Source organism: Aricia agestis, chromosome Z, assembly GCF_905147365.1.
Source record: "Aricia agestis chromosome Z, ilAriAges1.1, whole genome shotgun sequence".
NCBI classification, from domain to species: domain Eukaryota; kingdom Metazoa; phylum Arthropoda; class Insecta; order Lepidoptera; family Lycaenidae; genus Aricia; species Aricia agestis.
The window spans coordinates 4,935,963-4,953,452 of NC_056428.1; the positions used below are offsets into that span (position 1 = coordinate 4,935,963).

The 17,490-nt window shown below is 40.6% G+C and overlaps 1 protein-coding gene across 1 annotated transcript; it reads left to right on the forward strand.

Moving 5' to 3' along the window:
• The first annotated feature begins 408 nt into the window (after window positions 1-408).
• On the forward strand, window positions 409-14,233 carry LOC121739210 (WW domain-binding protein 11). The gene is made up of 11 exons (XM_042131563.1): window positions 409-604; window positions 686-811; window positions 1,054-1,151; window positions 1,639-1,785; window positions 1,968-2,081; window positions 4,104-4,271; window positions 5,389-5,609; window positions 5,997-6,109; window positions 6,836-6,943; window positions 12,473-12,646; window positions 14,013-14,233. The coding sequence occupies exons 1-11, from the start codon at window positions 541-543 to the stop codon at window positions 14,216-14,218; spliced, it is 1,539 nt and encodes a 512-aa protein (XP_041987497.1). The 5' UTR covers window positions 409-540; the 3' UTR covers window positions 14,219-14,233.
• The last annotated feature ends 3,257 nt before the right edge of the window (window positions 14,234-17,490 follow it).

Consider the following 17,490-nt stretch of genomic DNA (forward strand, 5'->3'; position numbering starts at 1 on the left):
TTACTGGGATATTTCATGTAAACAATCTTGTTTTTGTTTAAAAATTGCATCCTTTTCACTTCTTTTTTGTTCGTATTTACTAATCATAGCAAAAAGCAGTTTTCAGAAAACTATTTTCAAAGTTCTCGTCATGTTTAAATTAGAAAATCACGTAAACCATATAAATATTTTTCACTTTGACACATAAACAACAGATGCTATAGGTGACAATGACGTTAGTGACAGTGTTACCATAATCATTTTTGGAATAAAAAGCCGGTCTTATCTTTCGCTAGCCAGACTCTAGCGGCACGCTAAGCTTGACACTGGCCATGGTTAAAAAGCCGAGCGCCATATTATGAAACAAAAAACTGACAAGTGACAGTTGACATTGGCAGTTCTTCCCTTTTTTTCAGAATGCTCTTTTTCTCGAAAAAGAGTTTCTGCAGTTTTTGTTACTTTTAACCCGTGCTTTTAACTCTGCTTTCCTCGATAATAATTTACCAAAAACAGCACATTAATGTTATTTAAATAGTGTAGTTTTAAGCAAAACCTTCGAAGATGGGGCGTCGATCAATAAATACCACTAAAAGTGGTAAATATATGAACCCCACAGATCAAGCACGTAAGTGATTGTTATGGTTTACATTTAGCTGATATTGATTCATTTGTGTTATTTATCTACAATCAAAATGTTCGGACACAGGAAAGGAAGCAAGAAAAAAGGAATTAAAGAAGAACAAGCGGCAAAGACAGATGGTTCGCGCCGCTGTGTTAAAAATGAAAGACCCCACTCAGATTCTTGAAGAGCTTCAGAAGATTGATGAAATGGGTATTTATACATCTATACTAATTTCAAAGTTTGTCCGTCTGTCACCTTTTCATTCTCAAACCGCTGTACCAAATTGGTAAGGAAAGCTTAAAGAGTCATAGCATAGCTTAAGCAGAAAATATTCGCAGAGAACAACATCTAGTAGGCTATATTTATAATTTACACATTATAAAATTAAAGTATAAAAATACAAATGTAAACTCAGTGACTACAAATACTTCTTCACAATATTGTTATTTCAGAGTACAATGTCCTGCAACCGTCACCACTGAATGAGAAAGTACTTAAAGAAAAGAGGAAAAAGTTAAAGGAAACCTTTGACAGAGTTCTCAAGATGTATGTAAGTATTTAGGACCTGTGACTTCCAGCAGAGTATGGTTAAATATAGGATACTAGATGATGCTCGCAACTCCGTTGCGCAAAAATTAGTTTATCGCGTGGGAACCATACATTTTTCCGGGATAAAAAGTATCCTATGTCCTTTCCCGGGACTCAAAGTATCTCCATGCCAAATTTCAGCAAAATCAGTTCAGCAGTTTGAGCGTGAAGAGGTAACAGACAGACACACAGACAGACAGACACACTTTCGCATTTATAATATTAGTAGAAAATAATATTATTAATAGCTGTACTGTTGAGCTATTTTTTAACTAAGCAAATGCAGGAGAGTTCAGTAATTTTAATTGTATTTAATAACAAATAAACACCCTATAGTTGAACTGACTCCCTGTTCCTATTTTTCATTGATGATAATATATAATAGGCTTTGTAACGGGGGGACACACAAATGCATGCAAGAATTTGAAGTGTTTCAATGTGTGTTTCAGGATAAAGACGATCCAGAGAAATGGGTAGAGCTGAAACGTCAGGAAATGGAATATGAGAAGAGGAGAGCACATCTTATATCTTACTACGAGTCTGTGAAACACGCACAATCTGTGCAAGTTGATGACATTCCCTTGCCAACATTACAGGTACTCTTCCTGGTCTTAACAATAAAATAGCTATAATTATTGTACTGCAAATTAAGCAGCTTCCATATTAAATTGACTGAGTTTATTAAAAAAATGTCAAGAAATTTTTTAATTAATTTTCGAGAGATTATAAAAAAATGTTTCCTTTATTAGATTTTGTATTGACATTATATGTTGTTTAGATTCCAGATAACATATTATTTGGTAACCTGCCATCTCAAATACCGTTGCCGATGGACTCTGGACATACCAACATGCCTGTACGACCAATATTGAAGAAGGACTCTGCTTATAGAGTAAGTTTAGAAATTATTAAAAAAAACAGATTTAAGAGTAATAGGCTAAAATTGTCTTAAAAAGATATAAAACATATTATTTCATAAAATTTTCATTGTGTTATTTACTACATGTATTGCACAATATTTCTCAACAAAAAGGTTATTTTAAAACGGATAATGATATCATCATAATATTAAAGTCATTTACCCAAACAAACAAATATTTAAATTGTTTAGATTTTCATCTTTTTAATTTGAAATAATCTCTGTAACCTTGGTTTAAAGCCCTGTAGATTTTGATAGAAAAACGGCTTTATTCTAGTCAGGATGCTAACAACCATGAAATTAGTAACTAAATAAAATATAATAAATAAATAAAGCATTTATTCACTGACTATAACCAGACAATTTTTTTTATAGCAAAACAATAAAAACACATTTAGTCAGGTTGTTCTTCGACATAGGTCGCCCCCATTTCCTTCCATTTGTCTCCGTCCCTGGCAAATCTCCTCCATCCCTTTGGAATGTCATCCTCCCATTGTTTGTTCTGACGTCCTTTTCGTCTTTTCCCTTGTCTAGGATACTGTTCTATTATGTCCTCAGTCCATTTTTCCCATTATCTGTTCTTGTTATATGTCCAATCCAGTTCCATTTCAGTTTTCTAGTTTTTATCAATATGTCTGTTACCTTTATTATTTTTCTTATTTTAGTTTTTGTCCACCGGTCTCGTAGACCTATATTTAGCATACTTCGTTCCATGATTTGTTGACATACTGTGAGCTTATTGGAACGAAGTTCCTTATCGCGCGTTCGGCGTAAAGGAGGCTAGACAGAACGATATTTGACCTCGACACTTTTTTATTAGTACCTGCATAGTAGAGGGCGTTGATATTCCTGTGCCTCAACTAGATGGCGTTTTTTGAGCATAAACAGTGACGCGTTGTTAGCATTCTGGGCGTCAATAGATGGCGATATTTTAAATATATTTTTTTAGTGTATTATGTATACTTACAGGTTTTTTGAACATAAGACATTACTTTGTTCCATTCGGGTGTCACTTGACACCACTTAAGTTTTTGCTTGTAGTTGGCCAAGTTTGGCACCCATATGTTAGTCATGGAAGACCACTGGTATTGTACAATTTACTTTTAACAGATATTGGCACAGTTTAATAATAATAATAATAATATCTATGGACGCTTCACACCACGTCAGTCTGGCCCCGTGGTAAGTACCTGAAGGACTTGTGTTACGGATACCAGACAACGGAAATATATTTAATACTTTTATACTATACATATATATAAGATTTTTATTATATGATACACATATTTAATACACATCCATGACCCAGGAACTTTGAAAACTTTTTTGTTCCGTCGGCGGGATTCGAACCCGCGACCCGGGGCTTGAGCTACCAACAGCTCACCAACTGAGCCACAGAGGTCGTCTACTACTTGAAGAAGTTTCGTTCTTGAATACTTCTTATAGTGGCCAGTACCTCTTCCATGTGTTACATATTCTTCTTTCTATTTCCTTCGAATACTGGTCTGTTGTTGATATTATTTGTCCTAAATATATTATGTAGGTACTCATCAACATACTCCACATCTTCTCCTATTTTTATTTTTTCTTTTATTCCCTTTGTAATTACTTTGGTTTTCGTTGGGTACATGGATCATTCTGCGATCTGACTTTCGTAGCTTAGTTGGTTTGGCATTATTTGTAGCGTTTCTGCGAATATCACTATGTCATCGGCAAACCTAAGGTGATTCAAATTTGATCCATTGACGTTTATACCCATTGTGTTCCAGTCTAAATAAAATAATAAAATAAATAAATAAAACATTACTGTGAGAAGAAAGAAGAATTCTATTAAACTAATTACTATAATGAGGATAACTTTGTCTATTTGTTTGTTTGAATATCCTTCAAAGCTACTACCTGGCCGATTTTGATGAGAAATAGACAGAGTATAGACCATGATGGGACTTAACTCTTGCAACTTGTGGTCAATTAAAAAAACAAACTTTTTTTCAGGAACGTCCTACAGGCGTAGAACCGCCCGGTGTCCCGCCCGGCCCGCCGCCAGACTACGAAGTTTTGTTACACGAGCTAACCCTCACTGACAAACACCATGTGGTGAAGGAGAAGAAGAACCTACGATTTGTGGATCTACCTGATGAGGGACCGCCGGGAGAGCCTGTGGTAATAAATTCTTTATTTGAATATAGATTTAAAGCCTATAGTACTATTAGAGAAATAGAGATGGACAGATGGTAGACTTGAGTAATTTGCTGGGGTTATAACAATACAAATCATGTCTAAAGCTGATTTATCGTCAATTCGGACCGCAACGCAACGCGTAGATGCATTTTTAAATTTGTATGGATTTGACCCACTTTGTGAGACGACGATGCAAAACTGTCAATTCAATATAAAAGAAATGCATCTACCGTCATGTTGCGGTCTGAAATGACTCTTAAGTGTCTCGCTGACAACTTACTGACCCCATCGGTGCCAAAATGTATGAAATATCAGCGCAGACCTATGCGTTATGCAATAATGCAAAAAAAAAGTATGGCACTCGGGGACTGCCGCGGTATTTATCAACTTATGCAGCTATAATACGCATACGTCTAGTCACACGCACACGAACACCGTGGTCTGGCAACGTCGCATCGTCAGTGCGGTGAGCGCCAAATCCTAGGCCGGTATAAATAGTCAGTACTCAAGATGCATCTCGGTCTCAAGACACGGTACAGGCTCTGTGATTGGTTGGCTGTCAAAATTTGGACTTACACAGAGCCGAACCGCGTCTTGAGACCGGATCGCATCTTAAGTGCTGACTATTTATACCGGCCCTAGTTACGGAATTTCTTGATTGGGTCGACGCGCTCAAAGTTATGCAATAGCTTAAAAACAAAAACTGTATAGGTAGTTTTTTATGAAATAAGGGGGCAAGCAAGCAAAACGGGTCACCTGATGGAAAGCAACTTCCGTCGCCCATGGACACTCGGAGCATCAGAAGAGCTGCTGGTGCGTTGCCGGCCTTTTAAGAGTGAATAGGGTAATAGGGGAGGGTAGGGAAGGGAATAGGGGAGGGTACGGAAGGGAATAGGGGAGATTAGGAAAGGAAATAGGAGAAGGGTAGGGAAGGGAAAAGGGTAGGGGATTGGGCCTCCGGTAAACTCACACACTCGACGAAACACAGCGCAAGCGCTGTTGCACGCCGGTTTTCTGTGAGCCCGTGGTATTTCTCCGGTCGAGCCAACCCATTCGTGCCTTTAATAACTTTTTAATTTAAGTATTTATTTTTTTGCAGATGATACCACCACCGTCCGACCATCACCATGATAACCACCATGACGATCACCACGACGAGCCTATGGACGACCACTCACCACCAGCCAACGCGCCAAAACCGACCTCCCTGCAACAGCGCATGTTGGCACTCTCGGGGCAGAACATAGATGACTTCATGAAAGAGATGGAAGAAGTACACAAGAAGAGAGAAAGAGATAGAGCGGCGGATTTGAATGCGAGGTATGTGGGTGTAATGGTTAAAGGAGATAAGGGACCATCCATAGTACGTCACACGATTTTCATGATTTTTTGAAGCACTCTCTATACTTTTACTCTCGTAATTTGTCCCATTGGGATGAAAGACTGACACGACTGGCGAAAGATCAGACACAGGACCGACTTTTTACATGCCCATCCGACGCATGGATCATCTCTTACTTGTCAGACAGTCAGGTGATCAGCCTGCATTGTCCTAACCAAACTTGGAAATAACATGTTTCCAACGCGGGAATCGAACCCACGACCTCCGAGTCACGAAAGTTGTAAGGCCCCTGCAAGATCGAGGCCACGGATCGATTGCCCTGTTCAAGGTAGCCACTGCCTAACCCACCAAACTCACGATTTCAGACTGAGCGCCCTGAAGCACCGTGACCGTGACAGCGACACGGACAGCGAGCCCGACCACGACTGGCAGCCCGAACACGACCCGCGACACGCGCCGCCGCCGCTCATGCCGCCAGGTACAACATTTTACAGACTGAGCGCCCTGAAGCACCGTGACTGTGACAGATTGATTATGGGCTCCCGTGGTGGGAGCATAGATCAAGATAGATACTGCATGTCGCTCCATTTGTATGAAAACGAGCGTGCCATTTTTTCCTACTTACTGTGACGTAGTCACGTACCGAAGATAAGAAACGTTTTTTTTTATGAAATAACGCAAACGAGCAAACGGGTCACCTGATGGAAAGCAACTTCCGTCGCCCATGGACACTAGCAGCATCAGAAGAGCTGCAGGTGCGTTGCCGGCCTTTCAAGAGGGAATAGGGTAATAGGGGAGGGTAGGGATGGGAAGGGAATTCGGGAGGGTAGGGAAGGGAATAGGGTAGGGGATTGGGCCTACGGTAAACCCACTCACTCGGCGAAACACAGTGCTAGCGCTGTTTCACGCCGGTTTTCTGTGAGAACGTGGTATTTCTCCGGTCGAGCCGGCCCATTCGTGCCGAAGCATGGCTCTCCCACGTATAAACGTGCCTATTATTTAGGCCAACGTTTCTATTTTAATTTCTACAGCTCTTTAAAGCACAATTAGGCATTTAGGCATTTTGAAACTCTTGAAAGACGAGCAACACATGCGTTATCTATCTTGATCTATGTCTGTGGCTCACACACAAAACTATGAATTCGCATTGTATGTAACATAATATAACCTATAATATTTTACAGTGCTTTTATATATGTTCCAGGTGTGAGGCCCCCGCTGCTGCGGCAGCTGGTGCCCCCGGGGGCCCCGCCCGGCGCGCCGCCCGGTATACCCGGACCGCCCGGCCCGCCGCCGCTACATGTTATGCCCGGTACGTGATGAAAAATATTATGTTGTAGACATAGAGTTTTCGAAGGATAATAAGGTTTTTTAAAGTAATTTAAGACGTCTATGGGCTTTTCGCCCATATCCTGTGTATGTCGCTTTTTTGTATGATTTATTCATGAACCAAGTTCACAGTTCCTCTTGTTCTACTTTAAGTCCATCAAGGCGTGATGAAGGAAAATGAGTTTATGGTATTAGACAATAATTTGATGCCTAGCCGGCCTAAGATGCGTAAACGAGAAAATGTTGTATACATGTTTTCTCGATGTTAACTGGTTTATCTCTTCATTCTGTGCTATTTTTGTCTACGAACCCTAAAGAGCCCCCGAGACGATCAAACGGTTTGATTCAAACCTTACGTGTTTGATGCAACCGTTTGATGTTGGTTTGAACGGTTTGTCAAACGACACTGCGCAGTTTCATTCAATACGCGCTGTCGAGTACACGTCTTGTGAATTGTGATGCAGAAGATGCTCTAGATTCTAGAACGAGGATCGCGATTTCTTATGAATGAATGAATGAATGAATGAATTGTGCACACAGTTACAGTAACAACAAACATACGACAAAAACACATAAAATGACGAGTACACCAAGGCGGTCTTATTACTAAATAGCAATTTCTTCCAGATTTACATTACTAAATAGCAATTTCTTCTTTGGAAGGAAAGGAAACAAAAAGTTGCTTTAGAAAGGGCGGTTTGCTTAAAGTATATTATCTAATTACAATTAAAAATAAAGCTTAAAGACTTAACATTAATACATCACATATAAATACTATCCTATGAAATGAATACACACATAATACATATTATTATGCAATACTACATGCAAAATATTATACTAAAATAAATATTTTATCAATAATGTATATTTTATATAATAATTAATAATGTAATACATATAATTATATAATATATACATAACATAATATACACTAGCTATTCGACCGAGCTTTGCTTGGTCAAAACATGAATAAAATGACATTTTCTAAAAATGATTTCTAGCTAGATCGATTTATCGCCCCCGAAACCCCCTATATACTAAATTTCATGAAAATCGTTGGAGCCGATTCCGATATTCCAATTATTCATTTAAAGATATAAGATAATATAATTGCTCATTTAAAGATATAAGATAATATAATTTACGTAATATATTGGCACAAGAAAGTATATACATTATACAGTTACTACAAGTTACAATACTAAGATCACATCTTGAGATAGTAATCCTTGAGGGAGGACTTAAATGTATTCAAAGTTTTAGAGAGTCTCACCCTGGTAGTGAGAGAGTTTCAGAGTAGAACGGACTGTACGGAGTAAGAGGAATGGAAATATTTTGTGTGGTGGATCTTATGTTTATGACATTAATGCGCTATCATATGTGCAATGTGTGCAATGCACACGGGTGCCATCCTCTAGACTCTAGAGGCGCCAAATTGCCATCATTAGGGGGCCAAAACTAAAGTCCCAAAAAATTTGCCTAAAGCGCCAAAATCCTTTTTTTGCACACAGGCGCCAGTAGCCCTTGCGGGGGCCCTGCGTTAATGTCCTCCGTCAGAAGAGACAAAAAAAAAAGAGAAAGACTGGTACAAAGAATGGTATGGACTATGGACTAACATAATATCGTTTTACCCACGAACATCTACAGAAACTACAGCTTCTTTCTCTTTTTCTTCTTCATAATCCAGCACTAAACTAAGCCGGGTTTTTCAAACCTTCAAACGCGTCGGAACACGATCAAACGGCGCGTCAAACACAACGATAATATGAAATTGCATCAAACATGCTTCAAACACGTAAATGTTTGACAAACCGTTCAAACAAGCTTTGTAAACGATCAAATCGGTTTAAATCAAACTAAAATTTACGTGTTTGAGTTAAACCGTTTGATCGTCTTCGGGGCCCTTAACACGACAACACATTTTTATCGAGTATTGTCAAGATTTTGTTGTCAAAACAATGAGAATTTCGACAACAAATTGTTGTCGAAATTCTCATTTATACCTATTATCCGTGTCCGTGGGAGAGCCATGCTTCGGCACGAATGGGCCGGCTCGACCGGAGAAATACCACGGCCTCACAAAAAACCGGCGTGAAACAGCGCTTGCGCTGTGTTTCGCCGAGTGAGTGAGTTTACCGGAGGCCCAATCCCCTACCCCCCTAGAAATGCCGCAGTTGAAAAACAATTTGTTACCCCAGGAGGGTACCAACTGCGTTGGAGAATCCCTCTCTGGACGTCCATACTCAAGAACCCCTGGAACTGAACGTGGACGTCCAGGCTGCCCCTCGATTCTGGGGAGGGCAAAACTGCGCTCCAATCTGCTCGGGGCAAGAGCAAACACACAAAGGCACCCCCCTCGATATTAAACATGGACTTTTGTAATATCAGGGGATTACACTCCAACCTTAATGCCGTCCATTACCACCTTGAGACGGAAAAGCCGGCTTTGCTCTTTTTAACCGAGACGCAGATATCATCTCCGAGTGACACATCATACCTTTCCCACCCAGGGTATTACCTCGAGCACTCCTTTCTACCCAAAGCTGGAGTGTGTGTGTATATCAGAGATGATATCAGCTCTCGCCGCCTCAGCAATCTTGAGGTCATGGACCTATCAAACTTATGGCTCCGCATAGATTGCGACGACCACCCTCGCGTCTATGCGTGCCTATATAGGTCCCATAGTGGTGACCCCGAGACGGACCGACTCTTGGAGCACCTACAAGCTGCTTCAGATTTTGTGCAGCAGCAGATCCCATCCGCAGAGATCATAATACTTGGCGACTTTAATGCCCACCACACCGACTGGCTCAATTCCAGTAAAACTGATCACGCGGGGAGATCTGTCTGCAACTTTGCCCTTGCGAACGACTTGACACAACTGGTTACTACGCCTACGCGAATCCCAGATGTGGATGGTCAGAATCCTTCCTTGTTGGACCTCCTACTGACTTCAAATCCTGACGGCTACCAAATATCCGTAACCGCACCACTTGGTTCATCGGATCATTGCCTTGTTAGGAGTTCTGTGCCACTTACGACGGTGTTAAGACAGCGCGCTGTTAAATACCGTCGTGTGTGGCACTACAAGTCAGCAGACTGGGATGGGATGCGGTCGTTTTTTGCATCCTATCCTTGGGGGCACGTGTGCTTCTCGCCGGATGATCTCGACAACACTGCCAACTCTGTTGCTGATGTGGTGATGCAGGGGATGGAACTTTTCATTCCGACCTCTGTAGTGCTAACTGGCGGCAGATTTCGTCCCTGATTTGGTTCATCCCTCAAAAAAGCTTCTCGCCGGAAGCAGGAGGCTTACCAATCCTGGGCCAACGCAGTGTCTGCTCGGGATTTAAATACCAGCACATATAAAAAGGAGTACAACCTTGCCTCTAGGTCCCTCAAGAAAGAGATTACTCGGGCAAAGCAACAGCACATCAATAGAATTGGCAAGAGACTTGAGCGCCTCCCCTCGGGAACCCGTGCATTCTGGTCTCTGGCCAAAGCTATTAAAGGAAATTTCTGCAAGCCAACCCTACCATCCCTACACGTAGGAAATGGATCGTTGGCCCAGGACGCAAAAGACAAAGCCGATCTTCTGGGCAAGCTCTTTGCGTCAAACTCGACCCTGGATGACGGGGGGCAGAAACCGCCGACCATACCGCGATGCACGAGCATCATGTCGGATATACGGTTTCATCAGAGCTCAGTGCGAAAAGCCCTCTGTACTCTTGATATCCAAAAGTCGAGTGGGCCTGACGGAATCCCGCCTATTGTGTTGAAAAAGTGTGCTCCAGAGTTGGCTCCGGTCTTGACGCGTCTTTTTCGGCTCTCCTATTCGGCATAGTCCCGGCTTCCTGGAAGGCAGCCTTGGGGCACCCGATCCCCAAAAAAGGTGATCGCTCAAATCCTTCCAACTACAGACCAATCGCTATAACCTCTCTCTTCTCGAAGATAATGGAATCCATTATCAATAGCCAGCTTCTTCGATACTTGGACGGCCAGGGATTGCTAAGCGACAAACAATACGGGTTCCGTAAGGGTCGCTCGGCTGGTGATCTCTTGGCATACCTGACTCATCGTTGGGCTCAGGCAATTGAGTCGAAGGGAGAGGCATTGGCTGTTAGTTTGGACATTGCGAAGGCCTTCGATCGGGTTTGGCATAAAGCGCTGCTATCAAAGCTTTCATCATACAGGCTGCCCGAGAAATTATGTAAGTGGGTCACTAGTTTCTTAGCAGACAGAAGCTTAGGTCGTAGTTGACGGCGAATGCTCGGAAACTCAGTCTGTTAATGCTGGTGTCCCTCAGGGCTGTGTGCTATCGCCTACTCTATTCATACTGCATATCAATGACATGTTACAAACCAAAGGCATTCATTGCTATGCGGATGATAGTACAGGTGATGCTTTATATACCGGCTCCCCTAATATTTCTCGGCAAAATGTCATTGAGAGTCGAAACGAACTTGTGTCTAAGGTGGAGAATTCATTGGAGAAGGTCTCTGAATGGGGTAGACGTAACTTAGTCCAATTCAACCCCGCCAAGACACAAGTCTGCGCGTTCACCACTAAAAAGTCACCAATGGTCGTTTATCCTCGTTTCGAGGGCACATCTTTAACCATCTCCCCTAGCATTGAGATACTTGGCGTCAACATATCGAGCGAAGTCCAGTTCCGATATCATCTTGAGGGTAAGGCTAAATTAGCCTCGAAGAAGCTTGGCGTTCTTAACAGAGCGAGACAGTACTTCAGTCCGGACCAACGCCTACAACTCTACAAGGCGCAGGTTCTTCCTCATATGGAATATTGTTCTCATCTCTGGGCAGGGGCGCCAAAATACCAATTGCTCCCTCTGGATCGTATCCAACGAAGGGCTGCTCGAATTGTTGACTGCCATAGTGTTTCAAACAGCTTGGACCCCCTGGAATTACGCCGAGATGTTGCTTTACTCTGCATCCTCTATCGGTTGTATCACGGGGAGTGCTCTGAGGAATTGTTCGGAATCATACCACCTGTAACTTTTCGCTATCGTCCCACGCGAAAAACATACCATCCTCATCACCTTGATGAGTCTTCCACAGTGCGTTTTTCGCGTAACTTTCTGCCGCGCACTGTAAAACTCTGGAATGAACTGTCACCAGCAGTATTTCCGGACCGATACGACCTGCAAACCTTCAAGAAAAGAGCGTATACCCTCTTAAAAGGCCGGCAACGCACCTGCAGCTCTTCTGATGTTGCGAGTGTCCATGGGCGACGGTAGTTGCTTACCATCAGGTGACCCGTTTGCTCGTTTGCCCCCTTATTTAATATTTTTTATCTGTGAAGCTAGAATACGAATCAGAAATTTATCTCTCGACGTACGCATGTAAGGGAAAAAAGAGATATAATATTATATCGATATCGACAACATCACTAGTCACTACGCTCGAGAGTGAGATATCCACGAGATATCTCGTTGGCGTTTGGTAGGACGGCAGGCATATGGATTTATTATATAATATGTTTGTTCCAGGTGGGCTGCCCCCTGGCCCTCCGGGGCCCCCCGCCGGTCTGCCGGGCCTCGCGCGTGGTCTGCGACCCCCCGGCCCGCCGCCAGGGGCCCCACGCCTGCTGCGCCCGCTAGCACCGCACGTCTCAGTACTGACCGCGGCCCCGCAGCTTATTACCAAGAAGGATGGAGCTCAAGGTATTTACTGTTTATTATATTTCATCCCCGTCAAAAATGAGGGGTGTTATTAAAATGTATTATATAATTATATTTTATTTGATAGATAAAATGTTATCCTTATTTAGTTGACTTCATTTGTTTATGTGCAGCCGTCAGCTTACACACCATAAAGAACACCACAGATATAGGATGTTTGGTATAAGTTTTACCCCATTATTAAAAGAAATATTTACTCCGATTATTTTTATCCATATTGCTATGTTATTAGTCAAATGGCATCTCATTTGATAGTCGATAACGTTACGAATATGTAGCTGTCAATTTTACCTGCTGAGTCCACTGATTCTTCAAATAATTCTTCTTCACCTGGATATCCATTCTACAGATTTTATGTTTGCATTCTATTAAACAAATTGTACCAAACATCCTGTATAATCTAGAAAAATGTAATAACATTGTTAACACTTACGTTTATTACAGCTATAAATCCGCTGTTTTACTACCACATAGTAATTAATATAGACAATGTAATTATTTGTGTAAGATGCACAATCACGTAGAAATATTATATTGCATCGCTAAGGTTAATGTTTTAAGAAATAAGATATTTAAAGACTAAACACAACTCGAGACTTCTACAAGCTTTTCTCAAATTCTTGAACATAGTCTTAAAATTCGTCTAAAATTAAAATCTTTATATTTTTTGGGTTATATAAGTTATATTCGACAAAATGACCATAATAATTATTATGTTTTGTGGTGTGAGAGCTACTACTACACAGATAAAAAGCCGGGCGATGAGCATGCAGATATGCAGCTCTGTACAGTTCCCATTTTTACCCTTTTGGACGATGCTGCTATGTTAGGGAATCCCCAAATCTCCACTCTATAACAAAAACTTCATAATACTATAGTCAGGACAATTTAAGATGGCACCAACGGTCATTGACCTTTCTAGTCTAGGAGCTATGTGAAAAATACTCACACTGCATTCTGTTAACTTAAGAATAAAATTGAATTCTTGTAAAAAAACAGATTATTGTTTCATCGGAAAACGTCTTGGTAACTCTTCGTATGATAATCTCCAACTATTTATGACTTTGAAGTGATATAATTTATGCTCTGTTCACATCGTGTATGCAAAATACGATATCGCTCTTAGATTAGCAACATCTATTACTTCATTGTCAATCGTGGTTTGTATAGAAAACGACGAAATATAACAAGTTTTTTGACAGGGCGTCAATGACCGCTACAGACAGAATTCCGCGATTTGAGAATAAGCGATCAGATACTTTAATTATTAAACTGAAATAGTTATTGATTATTGTTTTCTTTCAGTGGTTGCAAACAAGCAAAATTAACTCTTTATAAATGTTTCCAGGTGCAACTATAAGCGCGAAACCTCAAATCCGCAACCTGTCTGCCGACGTCACGCGGTTCGTGCCCTCGGCTCTTAGGGTCAAACGAGAGGACAAGAGGTCAAAGATCGAGGTCAAGTCTATACCTCGACCCGCCGATATACCTAAGGCACCAAGCAAAGACGACGCATACATGCAGTTCATGAAGGAAATGGAGGGACTATTATAAATAAATGATTTTAAGAATTGTGACTATTATTTGGATGTGACTAAGTGTGATATGAAGGAATTAACAGTTTACAGAATAAGGTATTTACTCGCAACAACAGTGGTAAATATTTTTAACTTATTTACTACTTTACTACTAAAAGATAATCGCATATTTGCTAGACCGTATGCGCCGAACGCAGCGCATAGTACACGAAATGCGGCTCGTACGGTGCGGACGAATGAGCGTGGTTTCTCATTTCATACAACGAATTTTAAAATGCCGCGCGTACGGTGCGTCCGTGCTGATAAATGTGTGATCACTGATCACCTTAGAGAGTTTTCTACATATACTTCATCTGCTGCTAGGGGGTAGACTCAACTGAAACGAAGCGCCTCCTGGTGGATATAATCCGACCAAAATCCGACATGTTGCACATGTCATATCAATATATTGACAGAAACGTTGTCACGCCGAACAAAACTTTTCAGACAGTAAACAAAAAGTACACATAACTGCAATGTTTCCACGCTAGATGGCAACACCGGCATTGACAGTAAACAAAAAGTTTTGTTCGATGTTAGTCAACGTTTCTGTCAATATTCTGATGACGTGTGGAACACGTCGGATTATTTACTGTACTATCAGAGAAGTTGATTCCTATGCAAATCGGGGACCTAAGTAGTTTGGTTGCCTTACGTCAAACCCAGCTGACAGATCACAATTAACATTGATTCGACCAAATAACGTCGCGTAGTCCATTTCGGATGTTATATCTATATGTTACGAATACTCATTCACATATTGTTCCTGCTAGGGCCAGTCACGTGGCACTGGCATTCGTTGCTGGAAAGTGGAAACGTGTCATCTATCGCATAATATCCATTATATGCAAATGGTGGTGAAAGGTCGAAAAACAATAGTTAACACTTAACAGTTAATTAACAAGTACAAATTAGTGAAAATGTCGGAATTTATAGTAGTCCATTGAAATGTTACAATTTTATGACCGAATATTGCATTTATTAGAGGACGCAATTTTATTTTTGGGATATGTTAGGGGAGTCAATAGAAGCTTAACCTCAAGTTTGTGGGGTCGCCGCCCTTGACCCCCGGCCGCCATCTTGAAAAAATGGGTGGCAACACTATTTTCGCGATAACTCGGAAAGTCTTACAAAAAAAATGTCAGAACATAATTTGTTGCAAATTACTTTGCCTACAAATAATATGTTCAATATAAGTTTTCATCCTAAATTAAAAATTCAAAAGTTATAGGCAAAAAAGTGAGAATTTCTTTCAAAGTTTCCTTATTACTTTTAACTTTTACAAAAAATTTATCTCAGACCCTTTCAGACCAGTCTTGTAGATGATCTTTTCAAAAAAAGATCCCACGATCTCCCCCGATCTCATTAAATAATTTTCTGCAGATACAAAGCTAACTGTGGAAGCATGTGTGGCTACAGAAAAGTAGGCCTGAAAATTAATTTCATGAGATAGGGGGGGATCGGGCGATATTTTTCTGAGAAGATCATCTACAAGGTTGGCCTGAGGTAATTTTTTTGTAAAATGCATTAAACAAAGTTAAAAAGCAATAAGAAAAGTTTTAAAAGAAATTCTCACTTTTTTGCTTAAGTACTTATAACTTTTTAAATTTTTAATCTAGGATGAAAAGTTATATGAACATATTTGTAGGCAAAGTAATTTACAACCAATTATATTCTGTCAATTTTTTGTAAGACATACTAGTTTCGGAGTTTTGCTGAAAATAGTGTTGCCACCCTTTTTTTCAAGATGGCGACCGGGACAAGAGTGGTGACCCCACAAACTTGAGGTTAAGCTTCTAAATTAGAAGCTCCCCAACATATCCCAAAAATAAAATTGCATCCTCTAATAAATGCAAAGCTCATACCTACGTAACATTTCAATGGACTGTAGTGTATTCGTTCGCAATGAGCCGCGAGCCGTCAGCGCAATGTCAAAATGGTCACAGCAACGGCTATAGCACAGTATATAATATAATAGTACTCCGTACCGTAGCAATAGGTAATCTGAATTTCTTCGTTAACTTAAACAGAGCATCCTTGTATAAGATTTACTTTTTACTAAACTATTAGTTTAGCACGTCATTCATAAGTTATTAAACGAACTTAAAGCATTGCTAACTTTCACATTATAAATACATAATATCTAGCTAGGTAGGCCTATAGCCTTCCTCGATAAACAGGCTATCTATTACTGAAAGAATTTTTCAAATCGGACCAGTATTTCCTGAGATTAGCGCGTTCAAATAACACCTTTCATATAATTTCCCCTCGTTTTTTCTATATTTTCCTCTATTTATTCGCTCTTATTAGGTTTAGGGCCTGTTTCACCACTTCCTCATAAGGCTATCTACCACTTAACTTGACAGATAGAGTATGGAGAATCTGTCAAATAAGCCTATCCGGCACCTTATCAGGAAGTGGTGAAACAGGCCCTTAGCGTGATAAAATTTTATATACTATTTTTCAAATTGGACCAGTAATTCCGGAGATTCAAATTGGACCAGTAATTCCGGAGATTCAAATTGGACCACTAATTCTTGAGATTAGCGCGTTTAAATAAGCCCTTTCCTATAATTTCCGCCGTTTTTTCCACATTTTCCTCTATTTCTTTGCTCCTTTTAGTCTTAGCCTAATAAAATAGAGTCTTTAGCCTTCCTCGATAAATGGGCTATCTAACAGTGAAAGAATTTTTCAAATCGGACCAGTAGTTCCTGAGATTAGCGCGTTCAAACAAACAATTAACAAACAAACAAACTCTGCAGAATTATAATATTATTAGTAAAGATAACTAGTATTACACAGAAATACATTAAGGAAAAACAGCTAAACCGATTTTGACGAACTTTGGCATTTGGCATTGAGATTTGAGATACTTTGAGTGCCGGGAAAGGATGTACGATACTTTTAAATCCCGAAAAAGTGCATGATATAACTATAAACGAATTTTGGCGCAACAGAGTTGCGGCTGTCATCGAGTTAGCGTCATATTTTTTTGATAGTAGCCTAAACCAGGGGCTTCCAAACTGTGCGCCGCGGCGGCGCCCGGGTGCGCCGTGGAAAGGCAAGAGGGGCGCCGTGAGTCGACCCTCCATCATAATCCGAAACCACAAATATAAAAAATATAAAATTAACCCTAACGTTATGCAGGTAACAGTTACTTACCTGCATAACGTAACTAATGTACCTAACTATAATCATTAAAGGTGTTTATTTATGTATCTATTTTTAATAGCTAGGGGAGTGGAGCGC

What these genes read in the sequence shown, in the direction of transcription:
- LOC121739210 (XM_042131563.1), top strand. Translation starts at nt 541, where the DNA reads ATGGGGCGTCGATCAATAAATACCACTAAAAGTGGTAAATATATGAAC. An exon ending in TTCCCTTGCCAACATTACAG is followed by an intron (nt 1,786 to 1,967) that starts GTACTCTTCCTG and finishes TATGTTGTTTAG; the next exon opens with ATTCCAGATAACATATTATT. An exon ending in GCCGCTACATGTTATGCCCG is followed by an intron (nt 6,944 to 12,472) that starts GTACGTGATGAA and finishes TGTTTGTTCCAG; the next exon opens with GTGGGCTGCCCCCTGGCCCT.